Source organism: Equus przewalskii, chromosome 9, assembly GCF_037783145.1.
Source record: "Equus przewalskii isolate Varuska chromosome 9, EquPr2, whole genome shotgun sequence".
Lineage (NCBI taxonomy): Eukaryota > Metazoa > Chordata > Mammalia > Perissodactyla > Equidae > Equus > Equus przewalskii.
In genome coordinates, this window is record NC_091839.1 from 70,133,669 (window position 1) to 70,157,656 (window position 23,988).

A 23,988-nucleotide genomic window follows, 5' to 3' on the forward strand; every position below is an offset into this window, starting at 1 on the left:
TGCCCTTCATTCTTTCCTCTTCTTTCTCCATGCTCCTTTTTCTTGAAGAACTTCTGTTCTCCTTTGGCTTCTTCCCTAAACCTCTAAACTCATGGGTATGAAACCTGGTCTGAGGGTTCAAAGTGAATGTTCCCAATTTCCAAGTGTCTCTAGGATGGCTCACCAGCATCCACCCCATCTGCATTTCCTTCGCAACTTCCACATCTGAGCATCTTCTCCATCCTTTCATGCTTGAGACTTTGGAGTTACATGTAACTAGTGTCATCAATGTCTATTCTTTTCCTGTGAAACAGCTCGACAATTACAAAAGGAGTGATACAGTACAGAGGGTATGACTGTGTTTTTAGAATGTATGTATTTATATAAATGAAAGAATATATGTTAACAAGATGATAGTAGTTTTCAATGGGTTGTTAGGTTCTCTGACTTTTAAAAACTTAAGTCCTAATAATTCCACACTGAATATTAATCATGGCTATAAATAATCTTGAAAGTAAACAACATTGACTTCCTCATTGCTCTGTCTCTGTACCAATTTCTCCCACTTCTGTTTTATGATACTCAGATTACTATAAAAGGCTCTTGGTTCAAATCCTTGATTGAAAATTCTTCTATAGGATTTCACCCTCCATGCTATTATAAGACATAATACCACTTTCTTTTCATTCACGTGCTAAACATCCAAACTTTTTACTTTGGCCTCCTAGGCTCCCTTTCCTGGATTTCCAGAACCACTCTCGTGTGGCCACTGCAGCATTCTTGCCAGCTTCTGTTCCTTATGTGGTTCCTGGAATCTCCTTTAGTCCTTGGTCCTCTCCTCACTGTCTCCTGCTTATGTTATGCTCATCCCCGCTTCTGGTTAACTGCTAAATAGAGCTACCATTTACTGAGCCTGAACCAAATAGCAAGCAACAACTCCATTTCTTTTAACAACACTGCCAAGTGAGTATGACGGTATTCATTCAATAGATGAGGAAATTGAAGTTCAGAAACTTTGAGTAATATAAATCACACACCTAGCAAGTGGCAAAGAGAGTCAAATTCATGTCTTACCACTATAGAGCTAGCACTGCTTCCACCATGCTTTATATCATCTCCCTGTCTCAGCTGCTGTTACACATTCCTAAAACCCCAGCTTCAACCCACCATCTCCCTGAAGTTTTCACTGATTGCCACAGGCTGCAGGGGTGGCTTCTCTCTCTGGACTCCTAGAGCACTCTTCACTAGTACAATGAATTGTCTTTAGCTATCTTTCAATAGTTCATGTCTATGTCCTTGGTTACACTCTCTTGGGATGGAAACAATCTCTTCACTTCTTTGTAAATTTTGTATCACCAAGCACAATTCTGGACACAAGACAATAATATTAGCATAACATGTGTTTTCAATAAATTGTTGATTAATTATATTTTTAAATAAAATATGACATTAATGCTGATTTACCTTTCCTTTAAGGAAGTTAAAAATAATTATGAGAAAAATATACATAAATATTTAATGTAAACTAATAATAAGAAACTTAAAATGTATATCTTACTTTTTCTATTATATTCCAATAGTAAATAGTAAAATAAAGCGTAAAATACAATGTTATGCCTACAGGAAGGGGCGACACCATGTACATTTTATCTGATCAGCAAGCTTTCACAGACATGAGTAAGAGCGCTAACAACAAGAGAGCAATTTCTATAAGTAGTTTTTTCTTTTCTGAGATATATCTAAAACTCAATTATAACTTTTGTTGTGAAGATTCAATATATCATTTTATCTTTTAGATGATTTTTTCTTACAGTTTAAAATTGCTCATTTTTCTACTTAGCTTCCTGAGAATGCATGCTTTCAGATTACATAAAGTCACTTAAAATGGTTATATTCTTTCATTAAAAATAAGAGAACACAGATAATTCCTTTTGCTGTGTTGGCAGTACTTTCAAGAGAAGTGACTTCATAATGTGGGTTAATATTTAACACATATATAGAAAGGTGAAACAAGAATTACTTAAATATAGGTTAAAATTTGTGAAAATGAGTATATGCAAATAGTTTAAGACCAATGATATGAATGTCTAATGTACGTAATATCATTTTCACTGTACGGAGATTTACAGACGGATATAGATATAGATCTAACCTTCTTTCGTGCATATATAGATATAAAAATATAAATATCTTTATATAGATATAAAATATTTGGAATAAGATTAGCCCTAGAAATATTGTAATTAATTGGAATTTTCCTTGAGATTTTTAGCTTTTTTTCCAGCACTTTCCTCTATTCTATGATGTTCCTTTTTCTAACTTTCAACGCGTGTCTTGAGTACCCACCTAATGTCTTGAATTTCTTCCTTACAAAACCTGTTTTAAGAAGTCTATTATAAAATATTCCAACTTTCAAATTAATGGCCAATAAGCCAATGGATTACCTCTACAAAAAATTTTACATATTTAATTAGTAGAAAGGAAAACTGTTGAATCTATTAGGTTGAACCATATGAAACTACTGTTTTTGAGGTAAATATGGTTGAATATAGGTGATTTGATAAGGTTCAAGCAATTATAAGGATAAATTTTAGAGATTTGTCATGATCTGGCTGGAGCCTCAGAAATTCAAGTTGTCTCCTTAGTACTTTGTAAAAGGGTTCAACTGTCCAGTAGGTAAATAAGGAGCAGTATACGCTAATGGTTCCCGCACTTTGATGAACTTATCCAAAGTCTGCTACCAGAAAATGAGTCTACTTTAATTTTAGCATACATTTCAGTTTATTGCTGATTGCATTTAAAATACATGGGGAGCGTGCACCAATATTTTTTCAGTTTTAGACATCTCAAGCCTTTACCCAGCTCTGATTGTAAAACCAGCCTTGTTTATAATTTTGTAAAGCTTACAAAGTGTCCTTACCTGCTTTGGATGTCTTTTCATCTTTTTTAATTTCCAGATCTGGGGCAAAACATATACATACACACATACAAACAAATAGGGAAAAAATAAGCATTGGAAAAAAATTAGTACTAAATGGATTAATAGGCAGATTTAATAGATTGTCTTATTTGTTCTCAATTTCAATTATAGTTACATAATTTTATCTACATATAATAGAACATGTATTCTTAGTAAATTATAAAGTTACTTAAGCTAAAGGACTGATTTTAAATCCAGTTTGCTAAAACATTTCATGCTAATCAAGTAATCTGGCATGTTGTCTTTAATAACAGCCCATGTCTTATGATTCATAAGTTACCTAAGGACTGAAAATAAGGAAATTAATAAGAACTGCTCAGGAGAAAAGTGTTGTAATCTTCCCTAATTTGACCAATTTAAGGAATTTTCTATTTTTGATTACATACACTCAATTCATGGAGCTCCACCTGGTGGTTAATTTAATAATTTCAAAGTGTTACAGTTGTTTTTATCAGGATTTGTTATTAATTTTGTAAAATGAATTAAAATGGCTTAAATTTAGTATAAGAATATAAAGAACTAATAGATAAACTATTTTGCTCTCTTATTGTCCTAGGACAATGGCTTTTGTCTAGAAATTCTGCATTATAACTTAAAATCAGTATAGGATAAATACGTAGTTTTATAAGCTATCCAAGTAATACTCGTGGCACCATCTCAACTAATGTGATAGTTGACTACACTTACCTGTTTCCCAGTCCTTCTCTTATTTAAACAACTTTGCCTAGGCCTTAGTTCTCCTCTCTTGGGAAAAAGTCTTGTTTTGATTAATCAAAGGGTTCTGATACATTACAGTTTTCCTCCCTTCAAACAGAAGAAAACCTGATCTCATAGTTGGGATAATTATTGAGTACAGACTGTGGGTCAGGGATTGCTGTAGCCAGCTTTATTCATGTTTTAGACTAATAGAGTCTTATTTTCTGGAGTTACAACAAAAAAAATTAAGTGCAAAATTTCATATAATAGAGAATTACATAGCCATTCATACCCTACTTCTTGTAATACTTGAATGCACATCCTGTAAAAAGTGATATCAGTGTTATTACTGCACTTTGACACTCCCTGTCACATATTCTTCTCTTTTCAGTTCACACATTCACTTAACTGGGTGGGATTAATGCTATTTTAGTGTTTTCTAAGAGCTATAATGTTATATAAAATTTTGTTATATAATTTTTAATTTAATTTTTGTCTATTGTCTGTATCCTCTCTTTAGATTTTAAGTTCCATACAGGCAAGAACTATGTGTTCTTTACTACTCAAATGTCAGCATTTGGACAATATCCGATACGTGGTATATGACCAATAAATACGGTTCAATAAATGGATGAGTGAACAAAATGGTGAATATAGAAAGATCAAATGCTCCTTCTTGTTTATCTGCAGTCCTAGAAGAAATTGACCTATCTTGTGCCTCTAGAACTAGAGATAAAAATTTGATGTCCTAGGATGGGGCTCATAGGCAATTGCTCATCAAGTGGAGCTGTCTATTTAAAAGAGCCTTGCTTCTCCCTTCACACGTGGCTCTCTTCCCTGTCAATCACATTGTCATTGTAATCATGAAATGAAATCATTTAGCCTTTACGTTTGTCAAAAGATCTTCTGAAAAAAATAAAATCGTGGAAAATATTTTTATCAGCTATGAATATAATACAACAGAACCAGCTTTGGTCATGTATACAGAATCTTATAAGCACTCTGATGAATGAACATTCACTACCCACGTGATAGAACTATTGACTTTTGGTGCTGTGTAAATACTGCTAATAAGATGACCTCACAAGTGATGAGTTCTTGGGAAGTGTGAAAAGGAAGTTTTTGGATGATGTAATGTGGCTTTAAAATCAATCGCACTTGGTAAGTTTTATGACATTGGGCGTTACTTAAAACCTCAAGTCTTAATTTTGTCACTGCTAAGTGGAGAAAATCATGTTGTAAAATTGATATGAGATTTATAAGCGATGTATGGAAAGAACTTAGTTATTTTTAAATTATGCTCATAAAAACTTAAATTACATAATCTGTCAAGGTAATTTTCTTTTTCTCTTATAAAATTGGGACTTTACCCTTGAACACACAAAGCAGGAATTGATGTCAGAAATTGCCAACAGATTTCTAAGGTGAGCATGTCTTTTACTAGGCTACTTGGTCATTAATAACTCAGAGCTTTCATTTTGTAGATGGCATTTCTATTGAAGGTTAAATCTTTCATTTTCGAGTCATATAAGGAGCCAGAGAGAGAGAATGGGAACTTTTATTTTCACCCCATCTTTACTGTTTACATTTTTTTATCATTGATTATTATTGTATAATAATAAAATTTCTGGTTTCCATAAACATTTGTCACCAGAGCCCTTCCTTTTGGGCTCCACATACAAGCATTGCGAAAACATGGAATCAAGAAATCCCCACGCGGAGTTGTTGCGGCTGACAGCCTGCCGTTCCATATGCAGCACTGACTTTTCCAAGCTGTTGATTTCACGTATAAAAGGTGAACTGATGATAGGTCTGGGGAGGGGAGTTTCATTAATGATTTTTCCGTGTCATTAACATGATATTCTTAAGTAAACCAGGCTGACCAAAACTTCAGTGTGGTGTGTGCTTGACTCAGAGATGGGCTGCCGTGCAGAGCAACTCTGTTTAGAAGTCTCTGCTTTGTCTGCATATAACAAAAAGTAAGAAATATACACAATATATAAATCCAAAGAATGTGTATTCTTTTAAGAATGTCTCTATTTTAAATACTTTGCAAGGTAGAAGTAGAATATCACTGATTTTTCCTTTCCTACCATATTTTGTTATAATTATCACATTTTCTTTTTCAGCACATAGAGGTCTTATATGTCTAAGAAAATATACTAACAATAATTATTGCTTGTGATGCCAATGATATTTTGTATTTGCTACATGGTACACATTAGTAAGTGTATTATATGCCTTATCTATATTTTATTTATAAAATATTAAATACTCATGTGTTTATTAGCTGTCTAACCCCAGTAGAGTATAAACTTCACGAGTGGTGGACAAATTTTTATTTTCTCTGCTGAATGATAAGGCCCAGATCAGTGATATGCACAGAATAGGGATCAATAAGTATTTGTCGAACAAATGGACAAGTAATCTTACATAATCCTCACATAGTACTCCTATGAGGTAAACATTTTATTACACCCAATTTACAGATAACAGTACTGAAGCTTAATAATTTGTCTAAGTACATTCTCCTAGTAAGTGGCAAAACTGGTATTTGACTTCTAATCTTTCTCCAAATCCAAAGCCTTAAGCACTCCTAACACACCTCTCTAACTACCGTTGCTACAAATAGAGTGAAAAGCTTTTAAGCATCTCATACATGAAAACTATATAGTAAGCCGCATTCTAAATTTTACAGGTAGGTTGTATTTATCTAGGTTATATTACGAAGACAAATTACTAATGAAGTCATTAAGATTGTAATGGACATGAATAATAGCCACTGAGCTTTCTATTTTTTTCAGCCAGTTGTTAAATCATGAACCATATGAATTAGTTTCCTAAATTAAGCTGGTTAAACTAAATAAATAGACTAAGCATTGATCGAAAATTGACAGCTATCTCACACACTCCTGGAGTAGTATTCAATATTTAATGACCTGGGAAGATTTTACATTTAAAAGCAGGTCACCAAATATTTTTGTGCCATATACAAAGGAATTTTAATAATGTTATCCCTAGTCAATTGTATGTGAGTTCTGATCTGAGAGAGTCTGGAAAGCAGGATAGCTAAGGAAGCCGGTCAAACTGCCGTACGTGAGTCCCAAATCCCCCTCAGGTGGCTGTGTGATCTGGACAAGTTAGTGTTTCGATTTCCACATTAATAAAAAAAGGATTACGATGAGAATTAAATGGAACACTACATGTGAAGCACTGAGAACAGTGTCAGATACAAAGCAAACAGTATATGTTAGTCTCTTTATTGATATTTTAAATTAATTTTCTTAATTTTTCCACCATAATGTTAAAGAAATCATATTTTAAATAAAATATATATTTTTAAAGGAAACAATTAAAGTTATATTTATTTTAAAAGTATCATAAATTTATTCTGAATCCATGACTTTTACATTATTTGAGTAATCATTTGGATCTTTTGCTGAAAATCTGCTACTACTACCACACAGACACACATATACGTTTACACAGTTTACTGTGGTCTTAATTATATTATTTAAAAACAAATGGGATGCAAAACACACACACACACAATTACAGACACAGACTTCCACATTTTGCTTTCTGCATGAAGCTCTCATGGATGAGATGGAGAACTCCTGTCATTCCAAGTAGCTTGGCTTCAAGATTTGGAATTTGAGAGAATCCTCACTGAGCTCATGTTTTTTTCTTGAATATACTTTAAGAAAAATTGGTTTTGCAAGTAGTCTAAATCTAATGTGAGAAAGACAAGATCTGTCTGTCTTTCACTTGATTTGCAACTTCCTCAGTTCAGACTTCCAAAGGAAGAAACTGTCCTAAATTTAAGGTCACATAGAGAACCACAACCTGACATCCCCTACTCTATAACTCTTCATCTTAGCTGTGTCTACACTTCTTTCCTCCAATATTCTATGGACTGTATAATATTTTCCTTCCTCTTATTTAACCATGTCCATATGGCTTTGAGACTTCATGCATTCTCAACGCTCTCATTTTTCCCTTGAGTTTCTAAATCAGTACCCTCTTTGTTCATGAACTGAGGCATCCCTCTATGCATAATAAAGGGGCAAGGTGAGGGCGTACTCCGGTAGCTGTCAGCCTCACCCCATCAAGGAGTTACAGAGGTCATTCTTTGACTGCATTTGGAGAAAAACAGACACAAATCAAGCAAACAAAAAAACCCTCAGTTTGAAATTTATTTCCTTTATTTCTTAACCAAATGATCTAATGTGAGCCATCTGAAACTCTCTAAATTTCAATTTTCTCACCTTATAAGATGGGAACAATGATAATTAGCTGATGTATCTGTGGCTAAGATTAGATTGGATAATTTAACAAATACTTCCTGAACACTCATGTACTAAAATCTAAATAATAGATATCTCTTGATTGGATAAAATAATCTGATGTGTGTTGTCTCAGGCTGTGAGGGAGGCCACCTCACTTGTCCCCTTTCCCGGTTGTTTTTCAAGAATTGGGAGATTTTCCAGGACAGGAATTTTATTCTGTTCATCTTTGGAGCCTCAGTGACTAAACTGTCCCCAGAATATTACACCAGCACTCAAAAATTGTTATTGATACAAGACAATTTAAAATGTGGTTTCAAAAATGCCAGGAAAATCAAATTTATAAGCTTCACTTTTAGGTGGTTTAGGCTGAAATACGAAGTGGAATCCTTACCCTGTTAAGTAAAGCCTGACAGAGATGGGAAAGCCCATTTAGAACTGACATAGCCAACAGTCGACACTGCAGTACGTTATCTTCAGGTTTTTGTTTCTCGTTTGTCCCAGTCAGTTATAACTATCCAGAGTAGCTAGTGAACTAACTAGTTTATAGCTGGTTATTTCAAAGCTAAGATAGAGTCCGAAGCTACTGAGCACAGTGGTTTTATCCATAACACATATGCACACACACAAACCCACCCCCACACACATGTTCTCTCTCTATGTCTCTGTCTGTCTCTCTCCTACTTCTCATCCCCATTAGGTCAACAAAGAAAAAACAATTATGCTTTGTAAGCTTCTATAGGTATAGTTCTAAAACGACTCTAGTTTTTAATGCAAGCCCTTAATTCATGGATCAGTGCTTTATGCCCAAGTCCTGATTCCGCAATCCTTCCTTGGCAAGATTCCCATAGGAGTTTAATGCTCACAGAGAAAGTTTGCTGAGTGGACACTAAAAACACAGAATGAGCCAGAGGACATTCTCTCTTTGCAGCACAGAATAAATGCATACATTTTTCCTGCCTCGTTCTGTCATGATTTAATTCTCGTGATCCTTTGTCCTTTGTATATGCTAAACACAATGTACCACATTTCTGAGATCGTCACTCTGCCTTTATCTTTTATGCCTCGCTATATGTGCCTCATTATTTCTTCCTTTCCTGAAGCTTCCCAACATGAAGTGTTCACATCGAAATAAGTAAGAAATAATTGGAGGAGGCTGCAGGTATCGTAGGTTGCACAAAGATTAGTCAGTCAGAACAAGGCCCTGTGCTGTTATCTCAAGGTGGCAGGATAGCTGGCTGGACATATTTCAGGTAATGAGTCAGTTGACTTTAAACCGTTCAATGAGTTCAGAAAGTTGTACAACCATCACTTGTGATGGTAAATAAGACATTCTTTAGTTTTGCCTTATCAAGAGAAAGTCACTCTTTAACTAGACTCTCATTTGTTTCCCTGGGCACCAGCATTCATTTTCTTTAACTTGAAGTGAGCATAATCAATCAAGTTAATAAAAGCTTATAAGCTGTAGGCATAGATCATCCTATATCTGGTTCAAATATATAGAAACAATAGACAACCTTATATGAAAATAATACATGTAAAGTTATTTTAAAGTGACCAGGAAAAATGAAAAAGTTTATTATGACATTTAAAAAATTTTTCCATCAAGGAGAGAAGCATATTAGAACATTTGCATAAGGTGGCATGGAGTGACAAGGAAAGTGGACATGCAGAGTGACAGTGACATTCTCTCATTCTACTCTGCCCCTTTTAATGAGGGCTTAAATGGAAGGAATACCGGGAAAGGAATATTGGGGCTCTACATTCATAGTTGTCCATAAATTTCACATTCATATAGTTTCACATATATTTTCATAGCGCATTCATTTTTTTGGAAGAAGGAAATAATTCACAGTGCTTGGGCACGTTAATTTTGTAAAGCCAAAGGTTATAGAGAAAATTCTGGCAACATCAACTACTGTTCTTACCAACACATAATCCCTTTCCATTCTATCAACCTGGCATTTTGGCGTGATGGGCACAATAAGAAAAGTGTTAGGCTGTTGGAGTGAAAGTGCTACTGTTAGTGGTACAATTTTCACTTAAACAACTCTTCAGGAAATGAGTAATCATGGATTGGTAAAGGCACCTACTACATTTTATGCTTTTGAATCCTGATTGGTCTTTTTTTAATCAACAAATTATCTATAACTTTCCTCCATTCCTACCAAATACAACAAAACTATTATGAGAAAGAAACCCTTGATGTTAAAATAAGTTTTGCTAATACATTCCAATACTGAAGACAAAAGGAAAGGAAAATTATTTTTAGGTGCTTTTAAGTCTGATACTAGTAACTAATCTAGTATAGAAACCTTGGATAATCATTTAATCTTTGTGCATCAATTTCTTCACCGTTAACATGATAGTAACAATATTTTCTCCATAAAATACCTCAAAGCAGAATTAAGCCATGTCCACAAATAATCGAATTAGAAACAGAGCACAAAAAAGGAGAAAAAAATTACACAAAATGTGAACTACTAATGTTGATTATCAAATCAAGTATTCTAGATCAAGTATTAATTTTGAATAATATTGCAGCAAGTCCTAATATTTCTTAGAGGATGAAAGTGTTACAAGCAAAGACGCTACATGTGACTTCAATAGTATTAGAAAAATTTTGAAAATTGCTAATGGAGAATCAAATATATAGGTTAATTAGATTTGTTTCATAGAATTATCAGTTACAAAGGACAAAACATATCATTGTAACATCGAGTTAGAAAATTAGAACGCTAAATAACTTTAAAACTTGAAATTTCAGAAGAAAATTTGATTCTTTTTATGTCAATCATTGGACGTCAGAATATCTGTGATCACTAGATGTAGCAGTGTGGGAACATTGGTTACGTTCAGACTGACGTATGTTGAGTTAACATACTCTGAAAGGTGCTCTTTGGGATACATCTCTGAGACCAACTGTTTGATTCTTTCTTATAAAAGCAGGCTACCCAAAACATATTCCTTCAACAAACTGTTCAGCTTTTCCCTGCAAGTTCGTGTCTGGATAAATCAGTATTTAAATAGTGCTTATAGAACACACATTGTGATCTTCACAGAAGACAAAAACACAATGCGGTCTATACAGAAACTGAAATACAGTGATGTCCGCTGCAATTGATACAATGTTGTAAGCCAATATGACTTTAATAAAATAATTTGAAAAAAAACAGTGACAACTGAAAATGAGTAAAATACCAGCTTCTAGAAAATAAAAAGCAGGACAGTTAGATTGCTAGCATTGGCCCTCGAGATGCCTGGTTGCATTTATGCTAAGAATGTTCTGGGTTCCTCAAGTTTCAGACAAATTTACTCTTTACTAACTTTACTCAGAACTTTAATCTTCTCACCCTTGACTCTTTAGAAACTCATCCATGCACGCCCAAACCTTCAAATTCCATCCACAGGTCAATATATCCCACATGTATATCTTCAACCCAAATGTCTTTTCTAAACCTCACACCCAGATAGCCAACTGACACTTGATGTTTCTACGTGGATGTCCTACAAGTACCTCAAACTCAGCATGTGGTAAACCAGACTTATGATCTCATATCCTTAGCTTCTCCTTTTCTAGTGTCCCATCTCAGTGGTGTCACCAATCATTCAGTCGTATAAAACAGAAATCTTATTAAGTATCATATTTGTCAATTATGTCTTCTCTCCATTTCACCTGCAACCATCCTCGGCCAACATACCATAATGACTCACTTAGATACTATCAGTAGCATCTTAACCGTTCTTGAATTCCACTCTGCCTTTCTCTGACCCATTGCTATAGGGGCCATTACAGAATGCCACCCTCTCCCCCTATACACTCAAACATGTATGAAATGCTTTCATGAATGTCCGTTGCCCTTAGGCTAAATACCAAACTCCTTAATATGGCTTACAGCAGGGGCTGTCAAACTTTTTCCGTAAAGCACCAGATCGTAAATATTTCAATTTTGCAGGCCATTTGACCTCTGTTGTAACTAGTCAACCCAGCCTTTGTGGTACAGTAACTGCTGTAGACAATACATAACTGAATGAACGTGTCGGTGTTCTGATAAAATGTTATTTATAGACATGGAAATTTGAAGTTTATATATGTTCCAAGTGCCCCAAAATATTATTCTTCTTTTGATTATTTTCAACCACTTAAAAATGTATAAACATTCTTATCTCACGTTCCAAATTCGGCCCATGGGACATAGTTTGTCTGCTCCTGGCCTGCAAGAGTTTGCTTCCACTTATCTTTGCCTGGCACCATTCTCCCTAACACTTTCCAAACGTCTGTAACACTGCCCACTTTCGCAAGGAATTTGAATGTGCTGAAACATCTATTAACCTCCTGCTCTCTCCCATTCGCAGTTTCTTCACTGGTTAAAATTCCGACTTCTCAGACTTCAGACCTCAGACCAAATGTTGCTCCTCAAGGAAGTTTTCCTCGATTCCCCAGCCTGGGTCATATGCTTCTACACATACACTCACAGCACTGTGCTCCTTTCTGTCAACATATTTCTCTCAGTCTTACAGGTATTCATTTATTTGTGTGACTTTTTTTCCTTAGTCTTCTTTATCTCCTATTAGACTTCAATGAAGGCTGAAAGCCAATTTTTAGCTTGCCATTGTATTTTCTGTGTACAAATATGAAAAAGTATCAAGATATATTCTCAAGTGAGAAAAATATTACAGAAAAGTCTTGGAGGTACTCACAGGGGACTCTAGTTTTATCATAATTTTCATATATTTAAAAGGGCATTGTATTTGTATATTGCCTGTTGTGGCTGATAACGTAGGCTGATTCATTCAGGCTGGAAATGAAATATAAGAATTCCCAAATCCTCTTGTAGTTGGACTGGCTGCTGTGAAACAGTTACGGTAAGAAAGGTGTGGATAGAAGTCCCTGGCATGAGCTTTCCTTTCCAAATAGACAAAGCCTTGTCAGGAGCTGGTTTTGAATCTCCATCTTGTTCCTGGAAAGAATACATACAAGATACCTGGAAGTGCAACAGCCAACTTGCCACCTTTAGAACTAAAGACATAAGCCAACGATGGCAAAGCTGGAAGGGAGGAGGAGCCTGGATGCCTGACAACATCCTTAAGCAGTTTTACACCTTAGTCCTCCTCCCCTTGGGCACCTGGTTGCCTAAAACAAACTCCTTATTTGTTAAAATTACTTTACTCAGATTTTTGAGTTCCCAAAGAGGGAAACACATACCGACACGTAAGATTCACCTATTTAACTAAAAATTCATAGAATTCACAGAGTATAATGACAGTTTGATTAACGAGAAATGGGGCATCATTACTTGGTATCATAAGACGTGCTAATGACTTCCTAAAATAACTATAGGCTACATCTTAAGACATCCTTATACCACAGAATAGTTTTTACATGATATTAAGTTGACTGTTGTCCTTCATTACTTACCATTATGTACTATACATTACTATTTGCACATATTGTACTTTGACACTCTTAAACAGAAGTGCCAGTGTCCTGAAGGTGAGGGCTATGCATGAAGGCATGTTATGCTTTTTACACTTTCATATTCCAATGTCTTTCTGTTTAAATATGAGATGTACATTCTTTGTTTTAAAGTTGCTTTTTCTCCATACTTTTATAGCGCTAGATACATGTCTTATTTCACTCATCCCCACTGGATTTTATTTTATTTATTTTTATTTCAGCTTTATTGAGGTATAATTAGCATATAAAATTAGAAGACATTTAAAGTGTACATCGTGGTGATTTGAGATGTATGTATATATATCCATACATTGTGAAAGGATTTCCCAATCTGGATTTTATGTTTCATTTGTATATCTGCCTCTAAGTTAACTCTGAAATTAGAGACTTGCATCATTTAGAATTTGCAGCACCAAGCATGGTGCCTGACAAAATTACCAACCAACCAAACTTTCAACCAGTTTGCTGAACATGGTAGGGACGCAAGAAATATTTTGAACAGTATTTTGGAGTCTTTAGTTGAGGAAAAGCACAAAAGAAATGTGCGGATGAAAGTAAGTTGCCTGAAGTATTTCCCCTGCTGTTTCTATTTATTCTGAGAAGTGATGAAAAGTTTACCAGCAAAAAATAAATGTTTGAGGTCTTAGCTTGGAGGTTACCCCAGAGTCATTTCTTCAAATTTACTTTTTTTCAGTATTAATTTGCACCTGCTACTGAGAAAGAGTTTGCAACAACAATTAAATATTAAACTTACTTTAGGGACTTGAAAATATTAAACACCAATTTTAAAACTGCAATCAAAGTGAACTTCACAAATTTTGACTTGGAAAATTCATCAAGATTTTCTTGTTTCTGTAGTGATCTCTATGATTTAATAAAAGTTGTGGTGGAATAAAATTACTTACAGACTTACCATAAAGGTCTTATCTGCTTTCCACTGTCTACTTTGCTATTAGTTGAAGAAATATTATTTCAATTAATAAAAATAATCAAATATAGACTATTGTAAGTTAAGTTTTCTAAATACTATAGCTGTAACCTGATTTATTATACTAAATATATCATTATATTTAATTTGCATATTTGAGTTGTTTAATACGATCTGTTAACTTCTTCAAGAAAAGAATGATTAGAGATATGACAGCAAAATTGGGAGTTCAGGTTAATTTTATAGGCAAAAATATAGAATTAAGTAGCTGATTATCTTGATTTATCTCTTTATTTGATGTTTAAACAATTTTAATTTCTAGGAAAGTTTGTAATTTTTCATATCAAATCAAATGACTGTTACTTATCTTTAGATGTCACATGAAGCTACCTTCCAAAGGTATGACGCAGAAGTCATTGAAAACTGTATCATGCAAATATAAAATTGAAGATTATAATTCCTAATCTAAAAAGTTAGTGTAAAAATAAAGAAAATCAATGTTTTCAGCTATTTTATGATGTCATGTTAAATGATGTTGTGTTAAATGGCAGCTGAAGTCAAAGAGATGGATGGACAACCTAAAACTTTCTGACTTTGCCTGAGAAAAACCCAGGTGGTGCTTGTTGTTTACTTTCTTTTGTTTAGATCAAAACATGCAATAAATCTTAGCTGGATGCAAAATCAGAGTCTTTACAGAAAGATTAATGGAAAGTGGAATCCTTAAGCCCAGATGGCTCCTGGCTACATATTTTATTTAGAGTATTTATTTGGAGCTTCTAAAGAGCTAATCCAGATATAACACAATTGTTACATACCTATTCTAAGCTGTGCTTGAACAAAATAGTTTGCATTTGTCCAAAAATGGATTCACACAGATCTCTCACTTCCTGGTGGTCATTCTTTGTAACTACAAACCCACCATTAAGAAAGCATTGATGCATCCCTCCAGGGAGCTATCTAATTACAAAAAAGAATCCTTATGTGAGAAGAGTATTGAGACTCAAATATGACTTTCTGAAATAAGGATAATCATTTTGTGCTTGGCAAAACATGCACAACAAGAGATATTGAAAGGGTTGGAGAAAAATTAGAAAATTAAAAACACAGAAGGGCTAATGAGTATATAGAAAAAAATGTACTTTTCGTGTTTACTTATGCCACAAACACTTTAGTAGGTGTTTTCTACTAAAATAGCCAAGACAAAAATCACTTTGCTCATATGTCCCCTTAACTTTGGTAAGTTATGCTTTAAAATAGAAACAATATCACATGGACTACACACCAGACAAGGCTTGGAGGATCAAAATTGTTTGAAATAAAAAGTAAATAGCAATGATAATGTAAATCATTATGGTCACTATTAGCAGTATATTTTTTTTTAATTCCAGCAGTGAATTCTTTATTCACATTGACTTTGATAGTTTCTTTAAAGCAAAAGTATTGTATGCTGCTTTTGTGCACAGTAACTTTATCTTAAAAATATATAGTTTTATTTTGTCCCAAATTAAATTCCTTACATTCATTTCTACAGGATCTAGGTTCCAATATGTCGAAGTAATCTTGAATTGTATTACTTCCTTCTAAAATATTATCAAGTCCATGATATTGAATACCACAATAATCTTCCTTCCAAGGTTACACAAAATTGTTTTATATACATCATACTGTATACATAAATATGGAGTTTATATAAATATCCTATTGAAAAACCTCCCTATAGTTTAGATAGATTTCAGCTGTTGTTTCTCACTCAATTGTATGACTTGCACTATAGCATGGAAATAATTTCGTTAGTCCAGATTGAATATTACAACTATCACCCAAACATTTCAGTAGTTATAAATTTATTATTTGTTTGTTCAGTTAGCTATGTTTAAATTAAATATAAATTGACAAATTTGACATTTCAAGTGTGTTTGCTTCATTTACATTAATCTGTAGATTTAAAATATAGAATCTGGCTAATTATACTTTATTCTATGCATTGCAATACATTTTCCCAGTGTGTGCCTTATCTTTCCTTTTTGGATTTGTTTTCCCGATGTCTTCAATCCTGCTGTAACCAAAAATCATGTATACATATATTCTCCTCAATTTTTCTAAATGTTTAAAATTTATCTTTTACCATAGAGTTTTAAAGATATCTTAAATTCTATTCTGAGAAAAAATGAGAATGGAATCTAAATGTTTTCCCTACATGGGAAATAAGCATGATTTCCCATTTATTTTCCTAATGATTGTAATGAGACATCTGTCATATAGTGTATTTTTCTACATGCAGGGCTCCATTTCTGAGATCATTATTATGCTTTTTCAGTGTGTTTTCCTGTACTCGGGATAATTACATATTATTTTAGTTAAAGTAATTCTATAATAAATAATTATATCTGATTAGGCAAGTCCCCACCTATTCACATTAAAACAAAAAAAAAACATTTTTCTCATCCTTGGCTTTTTACATTTCAATAGAAATTTTTGAAAATTTATCATGTTCCACTTTAAAATATTGTTGGTATTTTCTATTGGAATTTATATATTACTTTAGAGGGAAATGATATCTTCCAGCTACAAAGAGGACTTATCTCTTCATTGACTCAGGTCTTTCAAAATAGATTTTAAAAATGTTTTATTATTTCTGCATAAAAATCATGTGCCTCTCTAGTTAAATTAATTCTTCGGTAACTTACAGATTTTGTTTCTGTTGTAAATTGGGCCCATTTAACTAATATATTAGTTATCACTGATGTTTAGAAATGCTATTGATTTTCGCAGGTTGATCTTGCTAAGCTTTCTTATTCATAGTTACATTTTGTTTGTAGATAAACTTGGAAGTTTTATGGAGACAGTCAATAACCTACAAATACAACAGTTTTGACTCTCCCTTTTCAATTCTTATACTCTTTCCCCATTGGTTACTATAGTATAATGTTAAAAGTGTGAATGACATTTTTAGTGTGTTCCTAACTTTTATGGAAATGCTTATGATGATAGAATAGTGCTTTCAGCTCTAAAATTCCTTTATTATCTTGTTCGTTAAGAAGTTTATAATGAATTAATACTGCATTTTACTGCATACTTTTTATTTATGGAGATGGCTTAAATTTTTCCTGTAATCTTTTCTTGTGATGGATTATTATCGATAGATTTTTTGAGTCCTTGCATGCTGAGATTAATCAAGTCATGATGTCTTCTGAAATGCTCAAATTACTAGTATTTAATTTAGGATTTTTTCATTTATATTGTAAAGTGGGATGTTCTTTTTAAAAAGTTTCCTTTTCTGTTTTCTTTATCATCACTGTATTATCATCATAGGTAAATTTCATGCTTAATTTGTTCTCTGAAGCCATTATCCCAAGATATTAAAAGCTGTCTGTGAAACAACTTTGTGTCATTTTGAGGGACAAAGTATTTGACCATGAATTAAATTGTCTTAATGATTACTAGTTCATTCAAATTTTCCATGTTTTGAGTAAATTTTGGTCATTTAGAAATTTTTAGAAATTGCCTATTTCATCTAAATTTTAAATTTATTCACAGGGAGATGAGTATAATATCCACCTATGATTTAAAAATTTTTATTTTATCTGTAAAGTACTGCATGTCCTTTTTCCATCTAATATTTCTCATCTACATTCTCATCATTCTCTCTCTCTTTTGTCTTTCCTGTCTCCTCTTTCTCTTTCTCTCATTTTCTTCTCTTGTGTGACCAGTCTTGCTAGAGCTTGTAGATTTCATTAATCCTTTAAAAAATTCTCACTAATATTTGTCTGCTTAGATATCATTTTTGATTAAGTTGTCTGAAAATCTCTCAATATTATTGGGATTTTTGTCAATTTCTCCATGTAATTCCTGGTCTAAATTTCATTTTAAAGCTTTTTTATACATAAACACAAGTGTAATATTAAATAAATGCACATATGTAATGAATATTCATATATATTGCTTTTGTGTTGTTTTATTCAGTCAGAAAAATTTGTTTCTTTTAATGCTTGGATCCTCTCTTCTTGTCACCTCTCCCATAAACCATCTTATCAGTATAGTCTATATCATTACATATTTTCTCCATGCTCTTACAATCATCTTCAAACTCATATACATATGCATATTATGGCACTAAGTACTAACTACCCAACATGATCCATTCTCCTTCTTGCTTCACCCAGAATCCTTTGCAGTAATGTGTGCCAGGAACCTGCATCCTCGCCGGTGGTATGGGAATGGAAGTAATGCATGCAACTTGCCACACATTCCTTTCTCTTTCGGGCTGACTAGAATGCCACCAGTACACAAGCAGCCTTGGAATCTGTCTTGAAGTTGGCAAAAGCTTCTCTAAATGATGACACAATCCCAATCAACACCAACTCCAACTTGCGTGTTTATCTTATTAATTTTTTTCTTATGATTTAGAATTCGGGGTTGGATTTCAAACTGAGAGTTGTATTATTGTGATTTTTACTGTTTTTCTTTATTGTTTTCCTTGGGATTGTGGCTGTGTGATTCCTCGCCTTTACTCCACTATCATTCTGGGCCTCTCATCCAGTTTTTACTTTGGTAATTCGAGACGCCTACCCCTCAGTGTCGCTTAGGGACATTCCTGAACAAGTCACCCATCCAGCAGTCAACTTGTCTCAGGTCCTGTACGAGAGGTTGAGTCCATATCCTCCATTTCTCCTTGGAGAAAACTCCCTCTGCAGTTTTCCATAAACTGTAGCCCCAGAGAACTTCTGGTAGTAAGTTTTTTCAGCTTCTTTTCTTGAATGGGAGCACCACTTCAGCACATGATTACAGTGAGAGTTATCATCATGGATATTGGTCTGTAGTTTTCTTTAAGTTCCTTGTTTGGTTTTGGTATCAGGGTAATGATGGCTTCATAAAATGAGTTTGGAAGTGCTCCCTCTTCTTCAATTTTTTGAAACAGTTTGAGAAGAGTTGGCATTAATTCTCCTTTGGATGTTTGTTAGAATTGACCAGTGAAGCCATCTGGTCCTGGACTTTTCTCTGTTGGGAGGTTTTTGATTACTGATTCAATCTCCTTGACCATCACTGATCTGTTTAGATTTCATATTTCTTCGTTGTTCAGTTGTACAACAGGTTGCATGTTTCTAGGAATTTATCTGTTTCTTCTAGGTTATGCAATCTGTGGCATATAATTGTTCGTAATAGTCTCCCAAGGTTCGTTTTATTTCTGTGGCATCAGTTGTAATGTCTCCTCTTCCAATTATGATTTTATTTATTTGACTCTTCACTCCTTTTTTTCTTAATCTAGCCAAAGGTATGTCAATTTTGTTGATTTTTAAGAAAAGCAACTCGTAGTCTTGTTGATTTTTCTATTCTCTATTTCGTTTATTTCTGCTCTAATCTTTATTATTTCCTTCCTTTGCTAACTTTGGGCTTAATTTCTTCTTTTTCTAATTCCTTGAAGTGTAAAGTTAGGTTGTTCTTTTTTAATGTAGGTGTTTATTTCTATAACATTCCTCTTAGTACTGCTTTTGCTGCATCCCATGTTTTGGTATGTCGCGTTTTTATTTTCATTTGTCTAAGGAAATTTTATATCTTACCTTTTGATTTCTTATTTGACTTGTTTTTTTCAAGAATGTGTTATTTAGTTTCTACATATTTGTGAACTTTCCCATTTAAGTGTGCATGATGTTATCACTACATCTGATGCTTTTTTAGTGGACATTCAATGAAATTTTGAAGAATTTCTCTATTTAATAAAAGTAGACATATTAAACTTTTAACCTAACAAAATTTCTTTTAAAATTGATTTTTTGGGGCTGGCCCCATGACCGAGTGGTTAAGTTCGTGCACTCCGCTGTAGGTGGCCCAGTGTTTCGTTGGTTCAAATCCTGGGCACAGACATGGCACTGCTCATCAAACCACGCTGAGGCAGTGTCCCACATGCCACAACTAGAAGGACTCACAGCAAAGAATATACAACTATGTACTGGGGGGCTTTGGGGGAGAAAAAAATGAAAAATCAATAAAATTGATTTCTCTTTTAGTAAGAATTTGTTTGAATTGTGACTGTTCTGATATAGCTCAGATGATACTGACCTCCTTTGAGGAAAGAAAACCTGATGTGACACCACCTCTTACAGGTCAAAGTGAAAGTCACTGCATATCAGGATTACACTTTTCTGTCAATATGTCCACCTACTGTCAGTCATATTCACTACCATGGGCCTCAAGTTTGGTTGGTTGTTTGGGAAAAAAAAATGATGAAATTAAATTCATAAAATTTCAAACCACCATTAATATTCTATCACAGTACTAAGAGTGATCATTTTCACTTTAAATGATAAAACACTAATTAAATTTCCTCATGCAGTTCTTTGAAGCCTCACTTTCAGAAAGAAATGCTAGAAAAATATTTAAAATAATATTTATTGTGATTGCTTTTAATTTACTTCTTATGCAAACTCTTGTCTACACATACTTGTCATTAAAAATTAGAAAGAAAATGGTGCAATAATGTAAAAAGTCAGTATTAGTGAAATGAGAATATAACTTTTAAAAAATGCATCTTTTCCAAAATACTCCTTTCCACCACCATCATCTGTGACCATGAACTCGCTGGTGCTAGACTGACCATCTGATGTGGGGTGATGGAAAGAGGATACCTGGAAGGATGGAAGAAAAGGGAGGAAATTCTTAAGCAGATACTTCCAGTGATTGAAGACTGAAAGGAACACCAAAGACTTTTAGTGGAAACCTGAATTGTTTTTAATTTTTGTATATATTCCATATGCATTTGTTTTGGAGGAAAATTTTTTAACTGAATTTCCTTAATAAAAAATGTGAATATTTATAATATTCCTGTGTGTTCCTCATTTTTGATATTTGTGTATTATATTGGCAAAGGGATTATAACATTATTGTGTGATTAAGTTTCTTAATGGCATCAAATCATTTCAATTTAGATTGGTGTGTAAACATCCATTCCAGTCAACAGCTAGATCCTGTTAAACAAATCTAGAGTTTCTTTAAAATAAATTAATGTCTAGGTAAATCAACAGGAATGTCAATTGTCTTCACAACTAATTCATCCTTTGAATAATACAGCAACATTTCTTTGCCTATTGGACATTGAACGTAACTTGTAAGAATCTTCATTCAAGGCAAAATATCCTAATTTACATATTATGCCAGAATAACATATAATTGTGTATAGCACCAAAATAACTACCATCATCGATGATGATAAAAATAAAGTTTTAGATACAATAATACACTTCTAAAGTGAAACATAAATGCCTTAATGGGTTTGGAGTCCATGTCGCTTTTTTAAAAAATCAAGTGCTTATGTGAGCTGAGAAAAAAATCATGCTGTGCTCTTGAACTTCATTAAATAACAATTTTGTTTAATTTAAAATTAATTTCAAAGTTAGGAAATGATGACTTAAGGGTATGGTTGTTATACATTGCTACACTGACTAATGGGGACTCTCCATGCTTCCTTCATTTCTCTGAGTGATTCTTCTGTCAGCTTTCCCCTCCCACCGCTCTCTCATATTTCTTCAGACTCCCACACATGTTCATACAGGTTCACCAAAAGTCTTTTTCTTTTTAATAAAATAATGCCAATAAGTTGGAGTTTTTACCACTAAGTCCCTGTACCTTGGTCAACAGTTCATGAAGATCTTCTCTTCAGGGTAAATGGAGAAATAAGCTCTATTTCTAACATTCAATATAGTAGGCATATTTCCTGCCTTCACTGGTTCACTAATGTGTTCATTTTGACAATAAATATTAGAGAATTTTGAGTAAGATATCATGTCCATAGAATGTACCGGATTAATTCAAAACTAGATGTATTACATTGGACTTACTATATTAACTTATGTTTTAGGGGATATTATTTGATGAGTCACATATCTGAATCCACATGGCTCTGAGCCTAGTATAAGGGGCAGGCCGGAACAATAAGATGCATTAGCAAGAGCACAGTGCTTGATTTAGATCAGAGTTCTAAGTATGGCTGTGCTGCAAATTATAATAACTTTGAAATGTTTCTGGACTATTCCCATTTTATTTACCTTTAAGATGAGAATGTTGGACTATAGTTTATCCCTAAGTTCCTCCTAGCTATAAGATTTGTTTAGAAATTTACTATATCTGAACACAACAGAATGGTAAGCTATCACTGAGAGATTTTAGGTATTATTTTCATCTTAAATCTTTGGTTTCTATGGCTAGTCCTAATAAGATTTACCTTGGGATATTTCTAAAATGTAGACTTTTCACTACAGACTCATGGAATCGAAATAGCACGTGCATTTTTAAAAGGTTTTCACTATTTCTGACATAGCTACTCATTTTTTTGTTGTTTCATAATACAATTTAGAATTTTATGATAGGAAATAAGTTCTTTTTTCTTTTCTCAAAAGCATACAAGGGCATATGAAAGCTACAGTTTTGGGAGCCTGAAAAAGAAATAATATATTACTTTGTCGCAAGTAACTGAATAGGAAATAGGCACATCAGTGTGTTTTCCCACTTCATTATACAAAATTACCTTTTTCCTTTAGGGAAGCTGGAACCTTCACTTCTTTCCCCTTAATAGGCTCTGGAAAGAAACATGGAGCATTTATTTGAAACCAAGATAAAAAGATTTGAGAACACATATAATGGAATTAGTAAGCTAACAGCAAGGTGAACCTGGGTGGAAATGATATGATGTTTTCTTTCAAAAACAATTTTAATCATGCAGAGACAAAGAAACAACAGTGTAGAGTACCACAAGCCATCCTCTGATCGTTTTCATTTAAAATAAATGTAAATTGTGAATGAGTTACAGTCTATTTGTCCACTTAAGAGGATGGGCATTTGGATGGATAAGAACTTATTTTATCTATAATTTTTTTTAAAACATGTCTTCAGTATCTAAAGTCTCCCCAAACTGTATAATCAGTACTAACCTAGTTTATTTCTTTCAGTCTATGTTTTTTCAAAACACAAACAATCAAATGGAAAACCCTGCATATATCATGTAAATGCTTTAGTTATCAGACTCTAGTCAAGCAAATTTCAAGAATAAGGCTAAAATAAAATATGAGAGAGAATTTCTCTATTAACTCTCAACATCTTAAAAGTACTTGTTAAAGTAAATCAAGTAAAACTTCATTTATTCTACCAGCTTCAAATACAAAATGATTCCGATCATATCATGGGTTCCAGACGTATATGTGGTCAATGTCTTGAACAACATTATGCTTCCTCATCAGCCCACGTAAAAAACAAGCCAGTTTTCTGACTCCTCTGAAACATTAAATTTCAGTACCCATTATACCGACAAAAATGACTTTTAATGCAGTGAAAAAGGAAGGAAAGAAAGAAATCTATCCTTCCAGCTCTTTGTTCTCTTCTCACCTTATGGTTTGGGGGGCGATGTGGAGAATATGATGATGACATTTGTAAATGGATGCACCACTCACACAATAGCTTAGATTTAACAGAGTCCAGGTGACTTTAGATGGTGTCAAGAATATATTTAGGGGTTCTATTGAAAAGACTGTGTCCCTCAAAGCAAGATTTTCTTGATATATAAGCTACAGCCTTAAATATGTTTGTGGAGCTTTTAAAAATGGCTTTGGTGGCAAAGAAATGTCTTTATCACCATTTATTGGGCTAAGTATAAATACAGCTGATTTTTTCCTAT

At 33.6% G+C, this 23,988-nt stretch overlaps 1 protein-coding gene across 32 annotated transcripts in view; it reads right to left on the reverse strand.

Annotated features, from left to right (window-relative positions):
* Positions 1 to 23,988, reverse strand: part of TRDN (triadin) — a 393,603-nt gene that overhangs the window by 71,079 nt on the left and 298,536 nt on the right. For all 32 annotated transcript variants that reach the window (XR_011522089.1, XR_011522078.1, XR_011522083.1 and 29 more), the window contains 2 exons: positions 22,846 to 22,896; positions 2,900 to 2,938 (listed from right to left, as the gene is read on the reverse strand). Coding sequence is in view for 13 of the 32 variants with exons in the window: in XM_070556944.1 (XP_070413045.1) it covers positions 2,900 to 2,938; positions 22,846 to 22,896 (90 nt within the window). In the remaining 19 variants the exon portion in view is untranslated. The remainder of the gene's footprint in view (positions 1 to 2,899; positions 2,939 to 22,845; positions 22,897 to 23,988) is intronic.